This window comes from Eublepharis macularius, chromosome 4 (assembly GCF_028583425.1).
Source record: "Eublepharis macularius isolate TG4126 chromosome 4, MPM_Emac_v1.0, whole genome shotgun sequence".
Lineage (NCBI taxonomy): Eukaryota > Metazoa > Chordata > Lepidosauria > Squamata > Eublepharidae > Eublepharis > Eublepharis macularius.
Window position 1 is genome coordinate 55,208,344 of NC_072793.1, and position 23,627 is coordinate 55,231,970.

At 40.7% G+C, this 23,627-nt stretch overlaps 1 protein-coding gene across 10 annotated transcripts in view; it reads left to right on the forward strand.

Moving 5' to 3' along the window:
- The window catches only part of TENM2 (teneurin transmembrane protein 2), a 1,076,616-nt gene that overhangs the window by 122,799 nt on the left and 930,190 nt on the right, over positions 1-23,627 (forward strand). For 2 of the 10 annotated variants that reach the window (XM_054977124.1, XM_054977127.1), the window contains exon 3: positions 19,005-19,020. The exons of the other annotated variants lie outside the window; for them this stretch is intronic. In XM_054977124.1, the coding sequence (XP_054833099.1) occupies positions 19,005-19,020 (16 nt within the window). The remainder of the gene's footprint in view (positions 1-19,004; positions 19,021-23,627) is intronic. 10 annotated transcript variants of the gene reach the window in all.

The window sequence follows — 23,627 nt, forward strand, 5'->3', positions numbered from 1 at the left end:
TGATGAAGAGAACTGTGATTCTCAAAAGCTTATGCTACAATAAAATTGGTTAGTCTTAAAGGTGCTACTGGACTCTTTTTGATTTCAAGTAAATCAGCTGTGCTAAATCCACTCATTAGAGTTCGATTTACTTTTTTATCTATTTGAAGGAACTAGCCATGTGGTTAGGGCACTTATTTTGTTTTGATTCCTTACTGGAAAAATATATTAAGTAAGCATGTACTGTGTAGCTATAAATCATGATTTTTCAGATGACCAGTATCAGCAGGAGTCTTATATACTTCACTGCTGGAGTTAAATTGTCAAATTCATTGAATAATTATCAATGCTGCTTTTAGTAAGCAAGATCATTTGCAGCTTTCTGATTCAGTTGATTTTAAATGGTGCTTACCCATCAACAGATCCAATTTTGTCATAAACATCTTCAGAAAATTCAAATTGGATCTCTATTGCATGCTAGAGAATCCACCCACTGGCAATAATAATCTAAAGTACTGTCCTAATTCCCCTTTTTTTCCAGCCTTCTCTCTGATGTTTTCCTCCTGTATAAGCATGGAGGTAATTTAACAAACTACCTTTCAAGCTATGCTTCTTTAGGATTTTTCAGATGGAAATTAAATTGCTAGCACCCTTTCCCCCTACTGTATTAGCACTAGTGAGCTATGGACATGTTAACAGCTCCCATTTCATGAGAGTAGCCTTGCATGCAGTAATGGAATTTCCTGCTCACTTAAAAAAATCCATATAAGAGGGCTCCAAGGCAGCATGGGAAAGTCACACATGTAAGAACAATTCAGGAAAAGGGTATATTTATGGCTTCTGTACAGAGCAACCTTTGTTCATTAATTATCTCAGAAGTGGAGGTCAGAAGAGTTGTGTCCTTGGAGACAACAAATTGTCCTTCAAACTGCTCAACTCTGTTATGACCTGAGAACATACTTCAGGAGTTGTAATTACCAAATCTATGAAATGACAAGGAAGTGCAGTCTGAAGGAGTTTATGGGTGGGTTGGATCGAATGCAGCCTCTCTAGTGATTGAGGGATTTCTGTCAGCAAGGTGGAGCTTCAGTGCTCACCTCATGCTGTAGCCCAGCATTTTGCTCTTGGGGGACAGAGAATCAAGAGACAACATAGGGAAAGAGTTGCAGTTCTGCTATGGGAGAAAAGAAGCAGTTAAAAATCACTCTCTAACTCCACCAGTGGACATTCTCACAGTTGAATGAATGCCTTGGTACTGTCACTGGAATAATACAATAGGAGTGCTATCCTTCCAGAAAAAAATAATATTTAAAAAAACTTTTTAAAGAAACCATTATAGTAACAAAATAATGTGAAGCAAAGGGGGGGGCGGGGTTCAGTAGTGTCTGGGTGGTTATCAGAGCGTGTGATGAATCCTGATTAGTTAAGACATGGGCCCTATTGGATTTCTGCTGATTTTAAATCTTTGCAAATTTACATGTAAATACCCATTACATGTGTATTGAAATGCCTTTGATTTTGACTGTGTTGATTCAGACTGTAATCCTCCTTGAGTCTCAGTGAGAAAGGCAGACTATAAATGACATAAATAAAATAAAAACAAGTAACATGAAACTACTATTGGAGCATTACTAGGAAAGTGGAAGTTTATTTTCTCAGCAACAGTGTGTTGGAGTGTGGAAATCAATAATTTTCCTGCAACCACAAGTACTGCTGGAGAAGAGGATGGGTGGGTTTTCTCACACAACTCCCCCCACCCCTTCACAAATGAGTGTTAGATTCTATGCAACAGTTTCAGAAAGAAAAAAAATTCTCAGTATTTTTATCTTCATCAAGAAACCAAAAAATGGGGCAGGGGGAAGCAAACTCAGTATCACTGAAATACTAAGCAGAGTTACCCTAGTTTAAGCCCATTGATTTCAATGAATTTAGACGGGAGTAACTCTATGTAGGATTCCACTGTAAAGAACAAAATAAAGAAGTTTAAACATTCTTTCTAGTACTATTTCTTCTTAAACTTTAAAATTACAGGACACTTACATTATTTTAAACCAAATACTAACTAGTTCAAAATGTTCATGTCAACCAAGGTGCATCTGTTAGGAGAGTGGCCTGGTCATGATTCTCTGCTACGTAGTTTGTTCTAATCAACTCCCAGGTTCAGTCCCAGGCTCTCAGGTGGCAAATCATGTTGGGAAAGACTCTTTACCAAAGTTCTTGGAGAGCTGGGGTTAGTCAGAAGAGAAAATATAGTGAGCTAAATGAGGTCTAGAAAGGAAGATTTAATATGTAAGTGTAACATGTTTACATACTCTGAATTAGGACAGTATGAGATTCCATTCCAACTAGAATTCAGACTAGAATCCTTACTTCATTTGGAAAGGAATTATTTCTGAATCACATCAGGTGGTTTCTAGACAAGTAATAACATAAGAACTGTGGCCTAGCATGAGCTGTTGATATCTGACCCTCTGAAAATTAGTATTACCTATTCAATTCACTCTTCCTTTTTTAAAAGGTTTAAAGTCCTCAGGGAAATACTGTAGATTTCTTCAGGATCATCATATCTCATTCTTTCTATGCAACCATTGTTCGTCAATGTTGTCTTAAGTGTGGCTTTCATGTACACGTGTGGCAGGTAGTTAGTTCTGTGTGAGCTGTCAGATGGCCTCCAGTCCCAGGTTGCAGCATGGTGCTCAGACCAACACAACTAGAAATTAATATGGCTAGGCCAAAAGTGATATTTTGCCCATGAAAGGATGCAGAATGAAGAGGGATGTGGAATCATGACCTCTTTACTTACCAGTTCATAGGCGAGCACCTGGGAGATGGGCAGGCCAGTCTAGGGGAGCACATGGAGAAAACAGGGTGGACCTCCCAAAAAAAGAGGAGAGAGAAGAAAATCAGTCAAGAACATGGGTTAAGAAAGAACCATTGGGCTACCTGACCCATATCCATGTCAAGGAGTCCTTCTGATGAGGCCCCGGAGGTAAGGTAAATGTGACACTCTGTAATCACATTAGTTTGTTATTTTGTTTGGGAAAACTATGCTTTATGGATTTGTGGGGTTGTTTTGTTGAACAGAAAAAGTTTAAATATTTAAAAAAGAGAACAGGACATTGAATATACTAGAAATCTCTCTCTTGCTTTCTGTTAGCAGGTTAAAAGTTCAATTATATCCTCTCCCTGTAACTGTCTTTTAAGTGCCTGTTCTGACTACATATAGTCCCCAAACAAGTACACTTTCATGTGTGTTAAAGCTAACATTCTAACCGCTCCAGGTCCATCCTCTTCCAAATTATTTTGCATGTTGCCCCAAGCAGTAGTGACTATTCTAATTATTACTTTGTGTAAGTTTTTTTGGATTGATTTTTGGATTGTTGTGCTCGATTTCCTGTATTTTATGGTGTTAACTCTGTAACTCTGCATTTTATTGTTGTGCGCCGCTCTGAGCCCATTCGTGGGGAGGGTGGTATATAAATATGATTAAATAATGTTAAAAAGTATGTACTCCATATACTTTTCTGTGACCCACAGCCACTTACTACTGGTGTGTTTATTTATGGAGCGAGACCTGCATCTTGAGTGGACTGTGCAGACTAGTTTCAAGTAGCAGCTGTACCCAAGTAATTATTACTGTGCATGAAATAGAGAAATATGAATGACAGGAAGAAAAAAAATGTCCATTCTAGTTTCTGCCTATCAGCTGGGAACATCTGTTTTAGAGACACTGGCTCCCATTAGCAACTAAAGTGATTGAAATGAATTGCTGCTTATATATAACACAATGACCCGGAGTCTTCCTGGACTATGTTGTGATGATGCATCACTGCATGCACATATACTGGAAATAAGATTAGTATACACAGCTGAGCACCAGGTATAGACATTTGTACCTGCAACACTTATTTTTTCATGTTACTAAGTTACAGAAAAACAGATCTATACACTATGGCCTGATTTCACAAAGTCTTCAGATGTTACATAATTTCATTGTATGATGTTAGTTTAACAGAAATAAAATTATTATGTATCTGTGCTTTATACAATCCTTTTGGTGTCATAAGTTATGTAGGTACTAGGAGCCTTTTACATTAGGACAAATTAGATTAAGGATGTAAAGCAGTTGTTGCTGTCAACTGTCTCAAGCAACACAGGAAGCAATGCAAGCTGTGTAAAAATGACAATTGCACAAGTTATATTGGCAAATAAAATGGTTTCACAGCCATGTGCAGCCAAAGTTCAAATTTCTGTAAACAGAAATGAAAGGAAGAGGGTGAGGCTTGTGCTAATTTCACTTCATAAACAGAGATGCTTAACATTTCTCCTTTGAATTCCCAGTGCAACCAGGGGTGATTAGAAACAGAATTACAAAGTCAAGCAGGCATGTTTCACAGATGTGTTCATATGCTTCAAAGGAAAAAAGAGAAAAAGCCTGACCTAGAAAGGCATTGAAAACTATTCTTTGTTGTTTCTGTTGGGGAATTCGAAATGGGGCATTTGTTCAAAATCTGCCGTGAGTTTGTTTCTTATGCTTTGTTATACTTGCTTTATATTTGTGTTTTTATATTTCTGTTTCTGTTATTGTCCCAGTTATAACTTAAGTAATCATTATGATAACAATGGCAAGTGGCAGCCCCGTTACATTTTCATACCAAACATGTTCCAACCAAGAAAAAAACCCACGATGATTCCTCTCTGTGATTTTTTTCGATAAATCAAATTGCTGTGCTTGTGCTCCAAAGACCTCTGTTTAGAAGAAATTTACAAAATGCTACCAGCGGCCCTGCAGGAATCCAACTCTTCTCAGCTGGCAGTGAAATAAACATTAGTAACATGATCCTAATTTAAAGGATAGCAACAATCTGCTATTTGGTTTTGAGATTTTTTTCACTGTCATAAGTTTGCCATAGTGATATCAGGCAGGCCATGTCATGTAATAAGCAAATAATTTAAATATCTACTTGAGACATGTTGTGAATTCTTTCAGTATTCTAGCAAGACATTTCTTTGTATTGATCATCATAAAAGCACTTATATGTATTGACATTAAATGTCTTAGGAATGACCACACTCACATGATAATTTAAGAAGGGTTACAATTTTAAACTATTTAGGTCCTCCTTGCAGACTGAATACTAGCATTAGACCTTAATGGGAAAGCTGGACCTGAAGGTATGAGGTTCCCAGACCATGAAGTGCTTTAAGGTGAGGACCAATACCTTGAATTGAATCTGGAGGCTAATTGGTAACCAGAGCAGCTGCTTCAAAATCAGTGTTATTTGAGCTGACCATGGTGACCACCTTCTGCAGTCACCTTCTGCACCACCTGAAGTCTACGGAGCATCTTAAAGGGTAGTCCTAGGTAGAATGAATTGCTAAGCCCATCGAGTGAGCTGCCAGCAGGACCAGAGAAATTCTGCAAAGCATTTTGAAGTCCATTTGGATCCATTAGTCTCCACTGGCAAGCATAAATCTCTGCTAGTTGTCCAAGCAGGAGGGGGCAGCTAACTTCAATTCCACCCTAATGAGGAAGTCTTCTGGAAGCGCTTGGATAGCTACTGTGTGAAACAATGAAAATGCTGTACTAGATAGACTATTGGACTTGCTTCAGTAAGGCTGCTTTTATGATCTAAGAACAAGACAGCCATGATCTATCCTATTCAAAAAATGAAATGAAAAAAGGAAACTTTCTAACTACAAGTCTTCTATGGAAAATTACACTTTTTATTTTGAGCGCATCCTCTTTGTTTTAATTTGTGCTCATCAAATGGTTAATATTTTTTGTTGACCAAAGCCAAAAGTGTTCACTTAGAAAATGCTACAAATTCTATGCAGCAGAGCATTTTTTAGTGCCCTTGTTACCTAATATTTTCCGGGGGAATGAGAATCAGTCTGCCCCTGCAAATACTTAAAATTCAAAAATCTTGGCTCCAAGCATGTTGTCAGATCAGATCATGTTTAGTACATGGGAAATTACTCTGAAATAGTTGTATATATTGCATAGTTTCAATTACAGCTTTTATATGACTAGACAGCATGGTGCCAGAGTTGAACGATTGAAACAACCCAAATGGTCTCTTCTTCCTGGTTAGTCATCTGAGCCTTTGCTTTCTGCTCCTATGCTAAATGTTTATTTTATTTTCTCCAATCTACACTTCAAACCACAGGATGAAGGGTTTTTTTAAATGTAAGCTTTCTGATTCTTTATTTTCAAATGAATTTCCCAGGAAGAAATCAGTTGTAATTTTTATTTTTTGCAATATTTTCTTAGTGGTGAGATTCACCTTTTAAAGGTTATTTTAGAAGATACAGGAATTTAATTTAAACACAGGCAAACAAATTGGGAATATTATGAAATTGCCACACTTCTGTAGTCAACTTAAACATTCAAATAAGTACTTTCTATAACGGGAGACTTTATAATGTGGATATTTAACCATTTATGAACAATAATATGTATGTTTTTCTCATGTATGTTTCCTATTCGTTAAAGATTGATTTAGTGAGCATATGTGAAGTTAAGAACACAGGCATTTTAGATTTGCTGTGCTACTTAACTGCACTGTCGTTGGCTCTCATCACAAAAATCTACTTTTGTTTTGGGATTGACCTGAATTTGCTTGTTGTTTTATTGATTTGGATAATATTGTTAATTTTATAATGTTTTTCATTATAATGTTTCAATTGCCACTAGCTATTTCTAAAACTCATTTGGGTTGACATTGCAAGATACTATTTTGAAAGAAATAATAAAAAGTCGATTTGGTCTCATTGAAATCCTAAAGCTTTTAGACAGCTATTGAACTTCAGATATCTTTAGGATTGCAAGCTCTGGGTCAAGAAATTTCTGGATATTTGGGGATGAAGCCTGGGAAAGGCAGGGTTTGGGAAGGGGAGTGACCTCAAAAGGATATAATGCCACAGACACCACCCTCCAAAGCAGCCATTATCTCCAGGGGAACTTATCTCTATGATCTGGAAATCTCAAGGTCACACCTGGAGGTTGGCAACATAAACTCTTACATATTTTACAGTGGAATCCTGAAAAGAGTTGAATTCAGTGGGCCTATAATGCTGTAACTTTGTTTAGGATTGCCTAAAACTCAGCTCGTTAATGCAAGATTTGAGTCTAGTAGCACCTAAATGATCCAACAAGATTTCCAGGGCATGTTTTCAAGAGTCAAACTCCTGACTCTTGAAAACTTGAACTCTTGAAAACTTATGCCCTGGAAATCTTGTATTTTAAGGTACTAATGCGCTTGTTCTTCTACTGCAAACCAACAGGCCTACACACTTGAAACTATCTTCATAGAAGCACAGGTGAATGCAAAATTCCTAGGAGGCTGCCCAATTAGGTTCATCAGCAATTGGGCATCCTGCCCTGGCTCAATGCTCAAAATGGCCAATAACCACAACTTGCATCTCCTTCATAAAATTCTGCAGAAAGATAAGACCCATCAACTGCCTCACCCCACAGCATGCAGCATGTAAGGGATCTAGAGATCCCTAGAGCTTACATTTTCAAGCTTCCTAGTACCATTCAGCCTAGAAATCCTTTGATGTCTCAGGGAATTTACTAATCTAAACAACAAAAAGTATTTTTTGTTCCTCTTCAATACGTGGTTCATCTGGGTTTGATAGATATTATTATGGTAGTTTGGTTCTTCAGGATGGATTCTATGACCCTTGAGACTATGATGTTCCCTCCTCCTCTTTCCCTCTTCTTTGTCCTTAAACAGCAGAAACGGCACCAGAGGGTTTTCTAAAATTCAAAAGTAACAAACTATTTAATTTATTTGAAAGGGGAAAGGTCGGGTGAAGTTAGGGGCTGAACAATTCTAAGGTAATTCAACAGAGAAATCTCTGAGGCAAAATAAGTACAGTCACATACTTTAGTTCTATGCTCTTCACAGATACTTACATTCTTATATTTAGAGGCTTTTGTTCCTGTGTTTTCCCCAAACACTCTAGTACACTTTCTTTTAATATTCTCTATCTCTTTGGGGTTAAAGAATGTGGGTACCCACTTTCTAGTACCACAAACCCCTTCTCCTCAAACACCAGTGGTTTCCTTCAGGTTTTGACTAAATCATAAGGTCTCCGAAAGTTAGTTTCCAACTACATCCAACCAGGGATCTCTTCACCCTCCAGAGCTACCTCCCTGTTTGACTGGGTAGGGATAGTCTCTCCTCTCCTTAGAAGATCTATCCCCTTTTGTTGGCACAAATGGGAGTGCACCTACTTCCCATACTTCCTTGCCAATTTTTCCCCAGTTCCCCTTTTGTTGTAAAACTGCTTTCAATTCAAATCAAAAGACCAGCCAAGTTAAATACAGATAAAAGAGGCATTTTTAAATATTTAAAATGAATTAATACATAAAAGATAAGAACGTGTATATATGTGTGTGTCTGTTTTCTGGCTATCTTCTAAGACATATATTCGAAGAGTTTCAGGGCTAAAGTCAATATAATATTGTAATGGCTTAAGTCTGGGAAGTAGTGGGATAGAATTTGCAGTGCAAAAGTATGTGTGTAATAGACTCAACCACTTTATTTGAGGAGGGACAACATTGCTGCTGCAAAGGCACGTGAGAGAATCTCCCATATAGAACTGCAGAGGGGAATACATTGAATCATGCTCTTGAAAGGGCCCATCTACATCTCTCATTTGTGATATTCGAAAGATATGGGGATACGGTATAGCTCAATCATTTTTTAAAGCTCTTATAACTTAAAGGGAGTATTGCCTTGTCATTTTGGGACTCTATCTTTACAATCCTAAGTGGGGATGTGGAAAGTGTAGAGGAAGAGAACTAAGGCTTGCATGGGCACTTATGTGGACGTAACCCCCTCTCCACCGGTGCCTGCCCGAGGTGCACTGCCGCAGATGGGTCGCTGCCGCCGGGCATGCTTGGTGGCTGAGCAGAGGCAGAAGTGCGGCACAAGTTCCCACGTGACCGGGAATGTCCCCTGCAGCAGCAGCAAGTTACACCATGAGAAAAAGAGGTGTAGGCCATAGGTGCTCATTGAACAGGAAAATTTGGGCCATCCTCCTGGCACCTGGCCCCACCCACATGGTCCAAACTGGGCATAGGATGGCAACTACCACAGGGATCAATCTGCATGTGCATCTGTGGTGGGTGAGCCCCCCCTCCCTGTGCCCAATCAACTGCTCAAGCACCCTGCACCTCCATGAACTCAGGTAAGTGGGAGGCGGCCGGAGCCTCCTGCCACAGAGACTTTGTGCACAAGGCAGGAGAGTGGATACTCGTGGTTTTGGGTCATGAGTTCACTGGGGGGCTTAGCTTAAAACTGGGAGCACTTTGCACTTGCACAAGGAAAGAAGAGCGAAGTCCAGAGGATGCTCAGCCCCTTGACTTTCTCCCTCACAGGTTAAGACTATTCCGATGCACAGCGCTTTCTCACCAGATGGTCAAGCATCATCTGGTTGCAGGCTGGACCTGTGACACTGGAGCTACCATAGCTGCTCCCACACATGGACACCCTACCAGAATGTGACAGATTGGGCTGGAGTTCGGACAGGGCTGGGTCTCTTGCCACACGTGATGTGTTCAAATAGTGTGGCTTTTCACTCCCATCACCTCCAATGGGCCTTCTGGCAGATTGTAACTTGTCAGGGAAACCAAGGAACATGGCTGTTCCAGCCCCCGGTGATCATCCGCAAGTGTCATTGAAGTGTGGCCCATGAATGTCTGGCAGGGGGACACCACTGAGGACTTTCATTCTCTGACAGACAGAGTTGCGGGAATCTGATAAGCCAGGCAGTTGACCTTTGCATGCAGGGGAAGGGAGAGGTGGGGGATGTGGAGCGACATCTTGGGATCTTTGGGGCTCCTCCACCGGGAGGATGGACCATCCTTTTTTCCCCTGTTTGTGGAGGCAGGGATGAACTTGGGAAATCTGGCGTGGGGAGGGGGTGGATGATGGCCCCTGGAGCAGTTTCTCTGATCACGCAGGCCATCAGTCCACTCTGAGGGGTGTCACCCCAGGACAGGAGCATGGCTCTCGAGGTTCAACCCACATTCTCCTCGCATCTTTGTGATGCAGTGATGTGTTCAAATAGTGTGGCTTTTCACCCCTATCACCTCCAATGGGCATTCTGGCCTCTCACATGGTTTCCAGTGGGCATTCCTGTCACTCATTGAAGGACTTGCCCCCCCCTGCCTCTTGGAATCTGGGGGCTGATCCCAAGTGCAGCAGACTGCAAGTGCAACCCTTACCAGGTACTGCTGCCTTTCTGATCCCACTTTTCAGGGAGGGGGAACCTGTTTCTTGTGGCAGTGGTGGTGGTGGTGGGATTTGCAGGCATGCAGAGCTGAAGCCACTGCCCTGGCCCTCATCAGAACTGGGGGTTGGATGGGCGAGAGGGTGGGTGCCCAGTCTGCACCTTTACCCCCCCCCCCCCCGGTAGAGATGCCTGCTCCCTGGTGGGGGGGTGTTGGTGGGCAGCAGGTGTCATGGCCTCCCCATTGGCTGTGCCGCTACTTGCCCCTTGCCTGCCTGTCACAGTAGCAATGCGGCCATTGACTGGTGTGGGCGGGGTTGTCAGGGAAACGGCGGGCGGGTGCTCTTAGCAGCAGCCATGCCTCACCTTGCCGAGCTCTCTCACCAGTGTGACTCTCCTTCAAAAGTCCATAGGGAGTAGTGGAGCAGTGCCACTTTTACGTCGATGCACAGGTGGGGGTGCTGACTTGGGGCTTAGGATTGGGCTGTATGTCAGTTAATCTTTGAGTGATTAGAGTTTTTGCTTTGTTAAGCCCCATGTCAAACAGCGCTTCTGGGTCCAAGCCAATCAGTTTCTTTTATCAGCTATCTTTGAGCACCGTATAGGATAAGGGTAGGAAGCTAACAGCAAGGGAATTAAACCCTTCAGTTCAAGGTGAATTCTTAGCCAGTAGTAAATTATATTTTCCCAGATTTTTAATGCGACTTTGGGCAAACCAGCTTCTGTCTAAGAATAACATTGGAGGTACATCTAAGTGCGTTAAATAGAGATCTAAGAAATTTATATTGGACCCTTTCAAGGATCTTAACATTGGCGGTTAGTCCTATTTGTGATCTGTATCAGAGTTGAGTTAAGGATTTTGTTTAAAATAGTTTCAAGACGGCAGATATCAAACCTGTACCTTCTTTTCTAAAAAACAATCTAAGGATGGCATTAGCACTCTTTTCTGCAGCATTTGCTGGAAAGGCCCATTCTATGGGCCCTGAAATTAGCTTTGTATGTAAAAATGATTCCTATAATGTTCCCATCGATTTCCTAGTTAGTTTTCTTAAAATATCTGCTACAACGTATAATTTTAGATTTTGAATAATTAATTGTTAAAAGCTCAATGTCACATTGATCACTAAAGTTTTTTATGGCACGCTTTAGCCCAGTTTTGGTTTTCTTTCAGTTAGGACTCCATTTCCCAACTCTTCAAACTTGATTCTTCTCAGCTTAGGCTGAAAGCAGACCCTTATCTTTCCAGCTCATGCTACCCAATCGGATTCCTTGGAGTAGTCTGTCACTCAAAGCTCTCTGTGTCTGTGAGAGATTAACTTTTACCAGTCCTTCAGAAGTTTGTACAGCACTTACAGGCTTTTAAAAAGTGCAGTCCGTCACAGAGACATACTATGGGGAAGAGAGAATAGATTACTTATTTTCCAGTGCATTTTCTTCATAACAGTGTGAATCGGTGGAAATCAGAGCTCACTGTTGTAATACCACCCCTCCCTCGGTATTATAGTCTCCTTTAGTACATTATAATAATGCTACTGAGTAATGTGTCATCATAATTTGGAGAACCAGTGGCTTCATAATAGTTGGGACATTAAACAACCAGAGTCTACAAAAATACAGTACAATACCTCCAAATGAATTGTAAAGAAACAACATTTTTGGACTTGCTTTTCTCTTTGAATGATTGAAGACCATTTGCCTTCATATCAATGTGAATAGGTGAAAATCAGAGCTTGTCTTCGTTCAGAGATCCTTTCTCTACAAATGTTGCTATGTTCATAACAATTATGATTCAGTTATACCTGTAATTGAAAAGTTGCTGGGTTTATAATAAATGTTTGTGACCTTGAAAACTATATTCTTTTGAGTGTTTTCCCTGTGAAGCAATTTCATATTACTCGCCAAGCGACACAAGCCATTTATTGACTTGAATACCACCCCCCCCTCCAACTCTCCAGTTGGAAAAGACAATGTAGGAGCTATATAGCCAAGATTCTGCTGGGTTACACTGGGTCATAAGTTACATTAAAAAAAACACTCTCTTGGTTCCTCTTAGTATAATATTTAATGTATCCAAATGTACACCAAATAGCACTTGTTGGTTTTAATAGTTGGATTGTTAACACTGCTTAGAAATGTCACTTTCTAAAGTGAATATAAAGGAGAAAAAAACAAGACAAACCTAAAGTACTAAGATTTAAATGGTAAATAGATTCTTCTGTTGGCAGACATTTCAGTAGATGAAGCAATGGCCCTTACATATGGGCGGGGGGGGGGCTGTACCTAAGCTGGGGACATGGAAAATAAGAGAACAGAGGAAAAACAGAAGTGAACAGAATGTGTATATGTATATTCTTATCAGCCTTTAGCTGAATATTACAGCGTATGTGTGGGTGAGGGAATGACACAGAGATTAGTCTTTGTTACACTTTTATTGAATGCTTATGCCAATACTTCAAGTCTTAAAGTCCATATTGAAATGGGATAGATTCAATTTGCATACTGTGTTTTGATCATCAGCATAAAACCAGGCTACATACATACAGCTCAAACCTGCAGCTCAAACAATATTAAATAGATGTCACTAGAGCTCAAAAGAACCAATGTTGCTTTTATTGTGTAGGCTTTCTCATCCCCGGTGCTATTGGTTTCAGTTCAGCTGTGAAATGAATCTCATCCAGCTGTTTTGCAGTGCAACCATAAGAAAAGTTACACTATTTACAGTTACACTATTTGACTTCAGTGGACTTAGCAGGGTACAACTCTGCTTTTAAACTCTAATGATTTCAGTTGATATTTATGGGGATCATTTTACAAAGATTTTTATAACATAATAATAACAACATTCGGTTTATATACTGCCCTTCAGGACAACTTAATGCCCACTCAAGGGGTTTACAAAGTATGTTATTATTATCCCCATAACAAACACCCTGTGAGGTGGGTGGGGCTGAGAGAGCTCCTAGAAGCTGTGACTCACCCAAGGTCACCCAGCTGGCTTCAAGGGGAGGAGTGGGAAATCAAACCCAGTTCTTCTGATTAAAATGGGTCCAGTCTTGTCCAAAAACCCTTGGAGCGAAGAAGCAACCACTCATTCTAACAACTAGCTCAAAAATGGAAGATTGGAGACTGGCCAAAAATTCTCCAATGTTGTAGGGCTCAGGGAGGTTTTTTTCAACACAGGTCAGCTTGTGGAGCCTGTGGATGTGGACAACATCCTTACAGAGCTAAGATTGACTACCTGGATTCTCGACCCTTATCTGATAAACAGGATTGAATGAAGATATAAGATTGGATCCCATCCATATTAAGCTTCCTCTTGTGGAAGGAGAAGAAGCAAAAGTGTGTCTTTGGATCTAGCACAATGGTGTGGGTCATATTATATATACTGTCTTATTTTGTGAGTCAGGTCTTACGTATACTGTCTTTTTAAAGTTAGACAATTTAATAAGCTACCTTGTCTCCTGTTTTAAACACGATTCATATTTACCTGATAAAATCACAAACCTTTCAGTAACATTTTTTTCTCCTTGTTTAAATGAGTGCTAACATTTGCTGAAAGGTAATTAATTTGAATGACTAATTATTGTTGATATTTTTAGTAAGATCACTTATTGATTAATAGTTTAATCGTACCTAGAGTAAAGTACATCATAATTCCACATTTTGCATTTTCAAGCACTGTGACTATACCGCTGAAGGTTTAAATTGAAGTCCTTTTCATTATAGGGAAGGGGGAGGCGAAGTATGTATTATTCACCTTGACCATTGAAAAGACTAATGAAACTGGAGAAAATTGTTCTCCATTTTTACAATGCAGTTATAAAGTTAGTATGGCACAATTATATAGCAGGTGGATGATTGAGTTCAAAAATGGAATGCTATTTATCATTCAGGACTGGTTTGCATATTATACATTTAACAAGTATGACATTAGCAAGAATTCGCAGGGGAGTCTAATTTTCCCTCCCCCTCTCCTGCTATGTTCTCTTTCCCTTTCCTGCCCCCATAGCCTCTCCCTCTTTTCCTACTTCCTTCTTTCCTTCCCACGCACCTTTGTCTGCACCCTCTCTTCACCTTCCTCCCTCCCCCCCAGCAGCCTCTCCTCTATGGTGCAGTTGTGTGGTGCCCGCTGAGCCAAGCCCATTTACACATTGGGGAATCTGCAAGGACTTGGGGAAGTACTTCACTTTTCCTTTTATTCCCTTCCCCACCCTATTTTCTCTTCCCTCCTCCTGGCAGCCTCTATATGCTCACCTTTCCATATATTCTTCTGTCCTTCAAACCCACTAAACAACTTTTTATCTGCACTCCCATTTTCATCTATATTTATTAATTTACCTCATTTATATGCTGCCTTTCTCCATAGCAGCTTCCGTCATTCTCCTTGCCACCATATTATCCTCACAACAATCCTGAGAGGTAGGTTAGACTGAGAATGTGTGACTGGCTAAAAGTCACCAAGTGAGCTTCTACAACAGAGTGGTAATTCAAACATGGGTCTCCCAGATGGCACTCTGAAACTCCAGCCTCTACACTACCCTGGCTTGAAGGGGGTGTTGTTGTTGTTGAACAGTAGCAAGTAGCCAGGCCTGGGTGAGTCATGCAAGTAATGCGGTATCAAAGTCATCTGGTGGTTGCTTCTGGACCTGGTCCCAATAAGTCCTCCCTCAAAGTCCCAAACAGCACTGGAAAGAGCCCTGCCCCCTCCTGTCTTTTCCTAACAGAAACCAGGCCTGGAATAATGGTTTCCTAGCAACAGCTGCCGAGGGCATCTGGTTACAGGCACTCCTTTTACCATTTTGAGTTTTGTAAAACCTCCCAATGTATTTTTTTTTAGATTTCAGATTTTTTTGCAAACTTGGGGCATTTTTCAGAGGTGCAGGAAGATCTGATTTGTCCGTTCATGGCTCCATTTCCCAGATTTAAGTATCCTCCGATCAGGGCCACTTGGCTATTAATATATAAGATGATATGACCAACCCCATTCTCAATGTATGGAATCCTGTATAAGAAAACAACTTTCCTTCAGCAGCTGCATCCTACACATAGCAAATGTTGGAAATTACCTTCATCTTTCCACTCTCCATTTCCAGACAAATAAAGAAGCCCTGCAATTTTCACAGATTTTTCATTGACAAGACCTGCCCATTGAGAGTGGGGAAAAGGAATCACCAGCCAGTCCCTTTCCTTCATTTTCCCCCCTTCTAAATTATAGGGAATATCATCCTCACCAATAATTAAAAGGAACAAAATATGCCAATCACTGATTTATTCTTCCATTTGGAAAGAAACTGATCCTGTAAAAAAACCCAGCATAATAGACAGGGGCAAGGGAGGGGTGTGACGGACTCAGCTTCAGATGCTGAGACTTCCAGTCAGTGAGCTATGATTGACATATTTCCTCCCCCCCCCACACACACACACACACCATGGGGCTAGCCTGAAATGGCAGTTGGAGATGGGCCGAATCCACATTACCTCCGCGCGTCCTGGTGTTGCGCTAAATGTCCGCGAAACACCCGGAAGTATAGCGTCTTTCAAGCGCGATTTCTGAAATCGCGCTTGAAAGACGCTATACTTCCGGGTGTTTCGCGGACATTTAGCGCAACACCGGGACGCGCGGAGGTAATGTGGATTCGGCCATGGAATGTTGAGGAAGCTGTCAGTTGGAGTAAGAGAGAAAACAAGGGAGTGAAAGAGTTGGCTGGCTTATGACCAGAGAGGGTTAGCCAGAGAATCCTCTGTGTGAGGAAGAAATGTTTGTGAAGCACTGTTAGTCCTAGGACTAAAGTGGGGGAAACCAGCACTAACTCCTGCTTAGACTTGAGAGATCTGGGAATTATAGAGGGCCAAGGAAGTGGGTAGAGAGGAGTCTCCTCTTCAGTGCCAGGAACAGGGTTATAGCTCATAACTATAACGCCTGCCCAGTATCTAGGAAGGGTTTGTCTCAGTGGAGTACCCTTAAGGTCTGGAGAGGAGGGAAAGTCGTGCTGTGTTTGTGTTTGAGTATATAAAGTGTAACATCTGTGACGCAGTGTCAACCTCCAAAAGAAGCCAGCAACCTAGTGTTATACCAAGTGTTTTGTGCCTCACACCAGTGAAGTTCCTGTACAAAAACCTTTCTGTTTCTTCAGTTCAAACACCTGCCTACCTGCCTTTTGACTTTAACCTACTGTAAATAAACCTTCTGTTACCTTTTGAACCTCCCCAAGCCTTGTGTGCCAGTTTCTGCTAAAGGGAAGCGCAAACCCTGGATCTGTCCCCTACTAAGACTTGGCTGGGTAACCATTTTTAATAATCCTTAAGGGTGGGACAAGAAGGAAAGTTGAAGCTTAACATCAGCCACGCTACCAGAGGCTTCCCAGCCCAGTATACAGCTTCATAGGCTTAAAGAGGAGAAGTTTTACTTCATGGTAGGGGAAGGTCAGCCTAAGCCTGAGTTGGACGTGGGTTTGTGGCAAGGGGGTAAAGAAAAGGGAGGGATACTCTGCTAAGGGAGAGGAACATGTAGCAAAGACACCTGAGTTTAGGATTGCGCCTTTCTACCCTCTTAATTTTAGTATATATCTTCCTACTCCCCCCTCAAAAAGAGGCGAAGCATGAGTTAAACTAATTATTAACCCATATTGAATTGTAGCTAATTATCTCATTCCTCCCCTTTAAGATGGGTTTCCTAAGAAGCTGCTTAAAGGGTTTGCTTGTATATGCGCAGGTTCAAGTGCCACTGTCCAGCCCTGAGAATTTGTTCTTGAAGCTCTGAGACTAGATAGGCCACAGTGTCTGGTTCAGTTATCTCTTCCAATTCATAGACACCTCTGGGTCTAATAAACATGAATTTGGGTAGCACTGTGGCTCAGTGATAGAGAACCTTCTTTATATCCTAAAGTCCCAGGTTCAGTCCCTGGCATTTCCAGTTAAAAGGATCAGGTCATGTGAAATATCCCTGCCTAAGATGTGGGGACCCACTGCTAGTCAAAGTAGACAATATTGATCTTGAATTAGACCTGTTTAATTATCTCCACTACACTTGCAGTGTAAAGGTGGAAAAGCTCTTCTGCTAGGCCAACTGAGAAAGGGAAAAAAATCATTTTTGCTCAGCCCCAAAGCAACCTGCTAATCTCACAATGCTATGTGAAAGGGAGAGAGAGTAGGAAAAGCTTGAAATATCAAAAAGCTAAGCCAAACAAATGGAAAGATTTCAAGTAACTTTCCATTTAGCTTCCCCATTGTCCATGATGCTAATTTGTATTCTAGTCTAGTCAATAGCAGGCCCCCTTTTCCAAGATGGCTGTGATCATAATTATTACCTTCCTTGTCTTCTGTGGCTGTATTTTTATCCACATTCCCAACCTTTCATTATGGATTGCTAGACCTTAATAATTGTTTGGATTATTGAACATACAATGATGTTCCACAGAGTTATTATTCTCTGGTGGCCCTAGCAGTGGGGCAGTCCTTACTTTTGGGATATAGCTCCTCCTCTCCGAAGGCAGGGTCAGTCAGCTGATTTAGATCCCAGAGGGGAGGGGCTTGTTTTTTCAAACAATGCACATTGAAACACATTTTAGAAATTAGAAATTTTGGTGATAAAATGACAACATTTTAAAATAATCAAAACATCAAAAGTGTATAATTTGCATCTAAGGATAGTAGAATAGCTCGTTGAAATCTTGTACGATGATCTATAGAACTGTAATAAACGTTTCAGTGGTAATTCTGATATCCTGTCATGTATGTGTGTTATGGGACATCAAATTACTTCTAACTTATGACAACCCTATGAATGTCCTCCAGAACTTTCTATCATTGACAGCCTTGCTCAGGTCTTGCAAACTGAAGGCACTGGCTTCCTTTATTGAGTTAATTCATTACATTTTGGATCTTCCTCTTTTCCTACTGCCGTTAACATTTCCCAGCATTATTATCTTTTCCAGCGATTCATCTCTTCTTATGATAATAGTATAATAGCCTCAGTTCTGTCATTTTAGTCAGTTCTCTAGGGAGAATTCAGGCTTGATTTGATCTAGACCCCACTTATTCATCTTTTTGGCCATCCATGGTATCCATAAAATTCATCTCCAACACCACATTTCAAATTAATCAATGTTCTTCCAGTCAGCTTTCTTTATTGGCCAACTTTTATATCTAGGGTTGCCAGGTCCCCCTGTACTCCTGGCGTGAAGTGGGGCTCTGGCACCTACCTTCTTGGTGGGTTGGTTAAGCATGCGTGCACAAACACGTGCACGCACCCCAGGCCTGCACAATGACATCACTTCTGGGAAATGATGTCATCATGCATGCTGTGGCACCCCTGAGAGCGCTTCCAGATTGGGCCCAAATCAGCCTGGAATGGGCCACTGCCTCATGGGGGAACACTCCCCCGGCTAGCAGCAGTCCAGTCTTGGCCATTTGGGGCCTGAATTGGACCAAAACAGGCTCGAAATGGCCAGGATCGGGCCCGAATCAGGCTGGAATGCAGGGCAAGGGAGCACTCTCCCGTCCAGCAGCAGCCCGATCCTGACCATTTCAGGCCCAAATTGGGGCAAATCAGGCCAAAACCAGCCAGGATTGGGCCCAAATTGGCCAGGATCAGGTCCAAATCAGCCTGGAAAGGGGTGCTGCTGGGCAGGGAAATACTCTGCCACCCAGGAGCAGCCCAATACTTGCCATTTTGGGCCTGAATTGGGATGAAACAAGCTTGAAGTGGCCAAATCGGCCTGGAACAGGCCACTGCCATGCAGGGGAGCACTCCCCCGTGCCGCAGCAGCTCAATCCAGAAATGCCTCCCAACCAGTCTCCCATCAGAGGGGCTATATAAAATCTGCCCCCCACACACGAAGTCACAATGATAACACAAGTTCGTACTTTCTCCTCTCCTTGGTTATATTATGGCTAGGAAGAGTACAGAGAGCTGCCATCTTGGGATTTTAACTGATTTATTGCTGATTCTGGTTTTAATATATTTAAATGGTTTATTTGTAGAATTGCATTGTTGTAACCTGCCCTGAGCCCACATGCAGGGCGGGCGGGCTAGCAATCGAATAAATTATTTTTATTATAAATCATAAGTCAACTAGCATTATGTATTGTTTAACCTTTGCCCCCACACCCAAGAATGAAGACACAAAGTACCAAAATATTTGTTAAATTAGGTTTTATTTTTGGCTGATCTGCATTAGTATAATACATCTTTTTAATACTAGTGTGTGCTATCACTATGTTAAGTACCAGCATTTGGACAACTCCTCATTGCTCCAAACTCTATCAGTGCTGCTGCGAGCTTTTTAAAACCTGTCTAGCCTGTGCAGAAAACATCATACCCTCTTAACACACACTGCTCAAGCAACTAAAGATTTGGCCAGTGCTGCTCATCATTGTTTCTCTTCTCCAACTTCCCTGTCCAAACTAGTCTATGACGCGCTGGTTTGGGAAACTTCCCTTCATCATTAGATGCCTTATGGTGCTCATGAATTAGATCTACGTATGCTTTTGTAGCTAAACTATTCCTGATATCCCCAGTTAGAACCAACCAGTCCTCCTCACAAATAAGGCCTAATTATGGACCCAAAACAGACTTGTTAGATCCCTCACCATAGTGGGAAATCCCCTGCACCCAGCCTCCACCAGCCTATGCCATCATCCGCCACTGACCTGTCCAATGGGGTATAAAGGCTGGAGACAGGCCAGAGGCATGCATACAAAGTGTACGCCTCCAACACCATCTTGCTGTAAAATGCCATCATATCTGGTGCAACACAGAAACAACTGGTTGCACCAGGGGCTGATTCCCTAAGAATTGATCTCAACCATTAAGTTTGGGGCAGATTTTTAGAAAAATAGCCCCCAGCGACTTTCCATCACCACCATTTTCCAACAACACCCACTCCCATAGGGTGGTATGCAGGCATAACTGTGTTTTTTTACTTTGTTTTTTTGTTGCCTAATTATCATCAAAATTAATGGGCTTTATAGAACTGGGCTCAAAGCTGGAGTAGCTCTCAACAGGATTGCATTGTGGGCCATTATTTAGTTACATTCTTTTGTAGGTGTTAAGATATAACAGAGAGAAACTTTCAACAAATATATAAAAAGAAAGACATGTTAAGGGTATCATTCCATAGGACTTTCATAAGAGTAAGAGAGAGAGAGAGAGAAATGAAGTTGAACATTGAGACTGAAATCAATCTAATAAAAACGCTATTATTTGCAGATATTTTTTTAAAAAAGGCATGTGACACAGATTAATCTGGTTAATTTTACATTTCTCCTTTCTGTTTCAAGTAAAGCAGCAAACAACATCTAATCCCTTAGTAATGCTCAGCTTTTTTCTGTGTCGTCTGCATCTCCAAGGGTGAAAGAAAGATACAACCTGTTTCCATTGTAATTTTCAAATACATAAATTATGCCAGTCAACCAAGTAGACTTTGCCATATTTGCCAAAATGTCTATTCTGGCCCAACAAAGCAAAAAAGAAATAAAGTTGACAGGATAGCCTCAGTACAATTTTTATATCTCTGGAGACAGTTCTAATGTTCATAAATTTCATGCATATGAGAAATAATTTTTATCATTTGGAAAGGCTAGAAGAACATTTATCCAGTACATCATCTAGCAATAATGAAAGATTTTTACAAGGTCATTCATCTCTTCCTTCAGTAAATTGTTATATTCATAAATTACATATTTTACCTGTTGTCTTCCTATTTTTCATTACGTATTATCATTTATCCTAGGGTCATCAAATTGTATCTTTTTCTGGTATCAAGTATATTTTATTTTCTGTTCTAAAGTTTACTATCTATCCCTTTTTCTAGTGAAGGGGTACAAATATGTAAAAAAAACAAAACCCCTTCGATTTAGAAATCTCGCAATTGGTTTAAATGTTTGAAAAGCTACGTCAATTAAAATGTTTTTATGACACCATCCCTTTTTGACTTAAACAACTTATTTAACATAGATGGGAAATGTCAGGTGAAATCAGGGTTGAAAATTTCTGAGGTAACTCAATATAGATAACTCTGAAGTAAAAGCAGTACATGTACAGACTGAAGGTCTAATATTTCAGACTAGTGAGTTTCTTAAGTGCTTCATAGTTACATAAATCTTTATGTTGAGAGGCTTTTGTTCCAGTGTTTTCCCAAACACTTTAGTACACTTTCTTTGAGTATTCTCTTATTCTTTTTGGTTTCCAAAAGACTGGTACCCTCCTTCTAGTACCCAAATCCCTTCTCTTGAAACACCAGTACTCGTCTTGAATTTTTAACTGACCCTTAAAGTCTCCAAAAGCATTTTCTAATCACACCAAACCAGGGATCTCTTCACTCTTCAGCGTTAACTCCCTGTTTGACTGGGTAGGGAAATTCTCTCACTAGAAGATCTGTTCCCTTTCTTTGGCCCAAATGGGAGTCTGTGCCTACTTCCCAAACTTCCTTTTTTATTTTAATATTTTTTTCTAATTAATAAACTCACACATGTAAGACATAATCATACAATTATCTAAATCTAAACTTCCTTGCCAACTTTCCCTAAGTTCTCCTGTCTGTGTTAAACTGTGCTCAGTCAGGGCTGGATCGCGAAACTGTCAATATTAACAACAACAACAACAACAACACCCTTCAGGACAACTTAACAACCACTCAGAGCTGTGACTTACACAAGGTTACCCAGCTGGCTTTAAGTGGAGGAGTGGGGAATCAAACCTGGATCTCCAGATTAGAGTCCTGTTGCTCTTAACCACTACACCAAACTGGTACTCAACTCCTCTCAGCTAGACTTGAAATCAGACACTCTTCGTCCTAGCTTCTAATTCAGGAGTCTTTCTCTGTTCAGCTCATGCTACCCAATCAGATTCCTTGAAGAAGCCTGTCATTCAAGGCTCTCTGTTTCTGTGAAGAATTAACGCTTCACAGCCCTTCAGCTGTTTATACAGCACTTCTAAGCTTTTAAAAAGTGCAGTTCATCACAGTTTCATTTCATCATATTCCTCTCTCTGAAATACTATCTTGCTGTTAACATCAGTGTAATAATGTGATTACACTTACTATCTTAAACAGGTATTTGAGACTACTTTAAATTCTTACCCACCCACCTGACATGCTCAAACACACTATATACACCCCCTTTCAAAGTGACTCATGATATGTAAGAGGAGTTTTTTGAGACCATATCCTTCAGTGGTGGCAGACACATGAAACCCCAAAGTCTCAGGAAGGGATATAGGGAGAAAGGGAAATCCTGGGAAATACACATCCCTGGGCAACTGAGCACTCTCTTGGCCGCTTGCTGTCTTAGACCAAGTTTATTGTTCTCCCTATTAAAACTGTTAGAGATAGTGCTTGTACTTTGAATTATGATAAGAGAATGGCCTGCTCCTATGCTTTGTCCAAGCCTGGGACAATAGAAGTCTGTCATTTTCCTACCTTCTGTAGTGAACAAAGACAACAAAAAAAGAGGATAGGCACCTGAACTGCTATAACACAGATTCAGGAAAAACTGAACTTAGGGAATGTCTTCCTACCAAGGAAAACAAAGGAAAATGAAAATTGCAACTGACAGTGTTACAATAAAAAATATTATATTTCCTTAACACAAAAGACTTATGTCTTATTTTTAAGGTTCATTTCCTTATGAACAGTTTCCATGAAGAGCTATGTTGTACATAGATGCAGGCTTCCTCCTGATGGTCGGGAAGCCATTCGTACAGCCATGGGCACAAAACAGAGCTATTACACTTATGGGACCCAGAGCAGGGTCCCTGCATTCAGCTCTTACAACTTAATATGCAGTTTCAAATACTCAACTGGGAGCTACATGAATTACACTGAACAGATGGTTGGCACTGTTCTTGATGACAAAGATGGGAGAGGAAGGAGGAGCTTGGATTCCGTTTGCCATCCATTCTAAACAGATGATAGGTGCTGTTAAAACTGACAGTGCTGACCATCTGTTGGACACTCAGGCACTGGCATAAACTGCTGTGCTTCCATGTCTTTTCATTGGGGCCAAAAAGTTTAGCATGAAGATTAATATGCAGCTATTAATCAACTGCTTTAGCACAATGCAGATTTATCCCCTTTTTAATCTGTGAGACATTCACCCCCTCCTTCCTAATGCAGCTCTAGTATAAAATAATATTCCATTGGGTGATTTTTTTTCAGTGAGAAATGAAAATATGCTTTTGAGATCTGCATTTGAGCATCAAACATTCTTCTAATTAAATTGTTCTTTTAGATCTTTTAGATATCCTATGGAGTGTGTTAAACCCTCTACAACAGATTAAATAAAAGTGTTTTTTTTAAAGAATGAAATTAGCCTGATGGGAAAAAGACCCAATCAACTGAGGATTATTTCAAGTGCTACATGAGAAATGCGCACTTATCATCTATGTAATTAGATTTTAA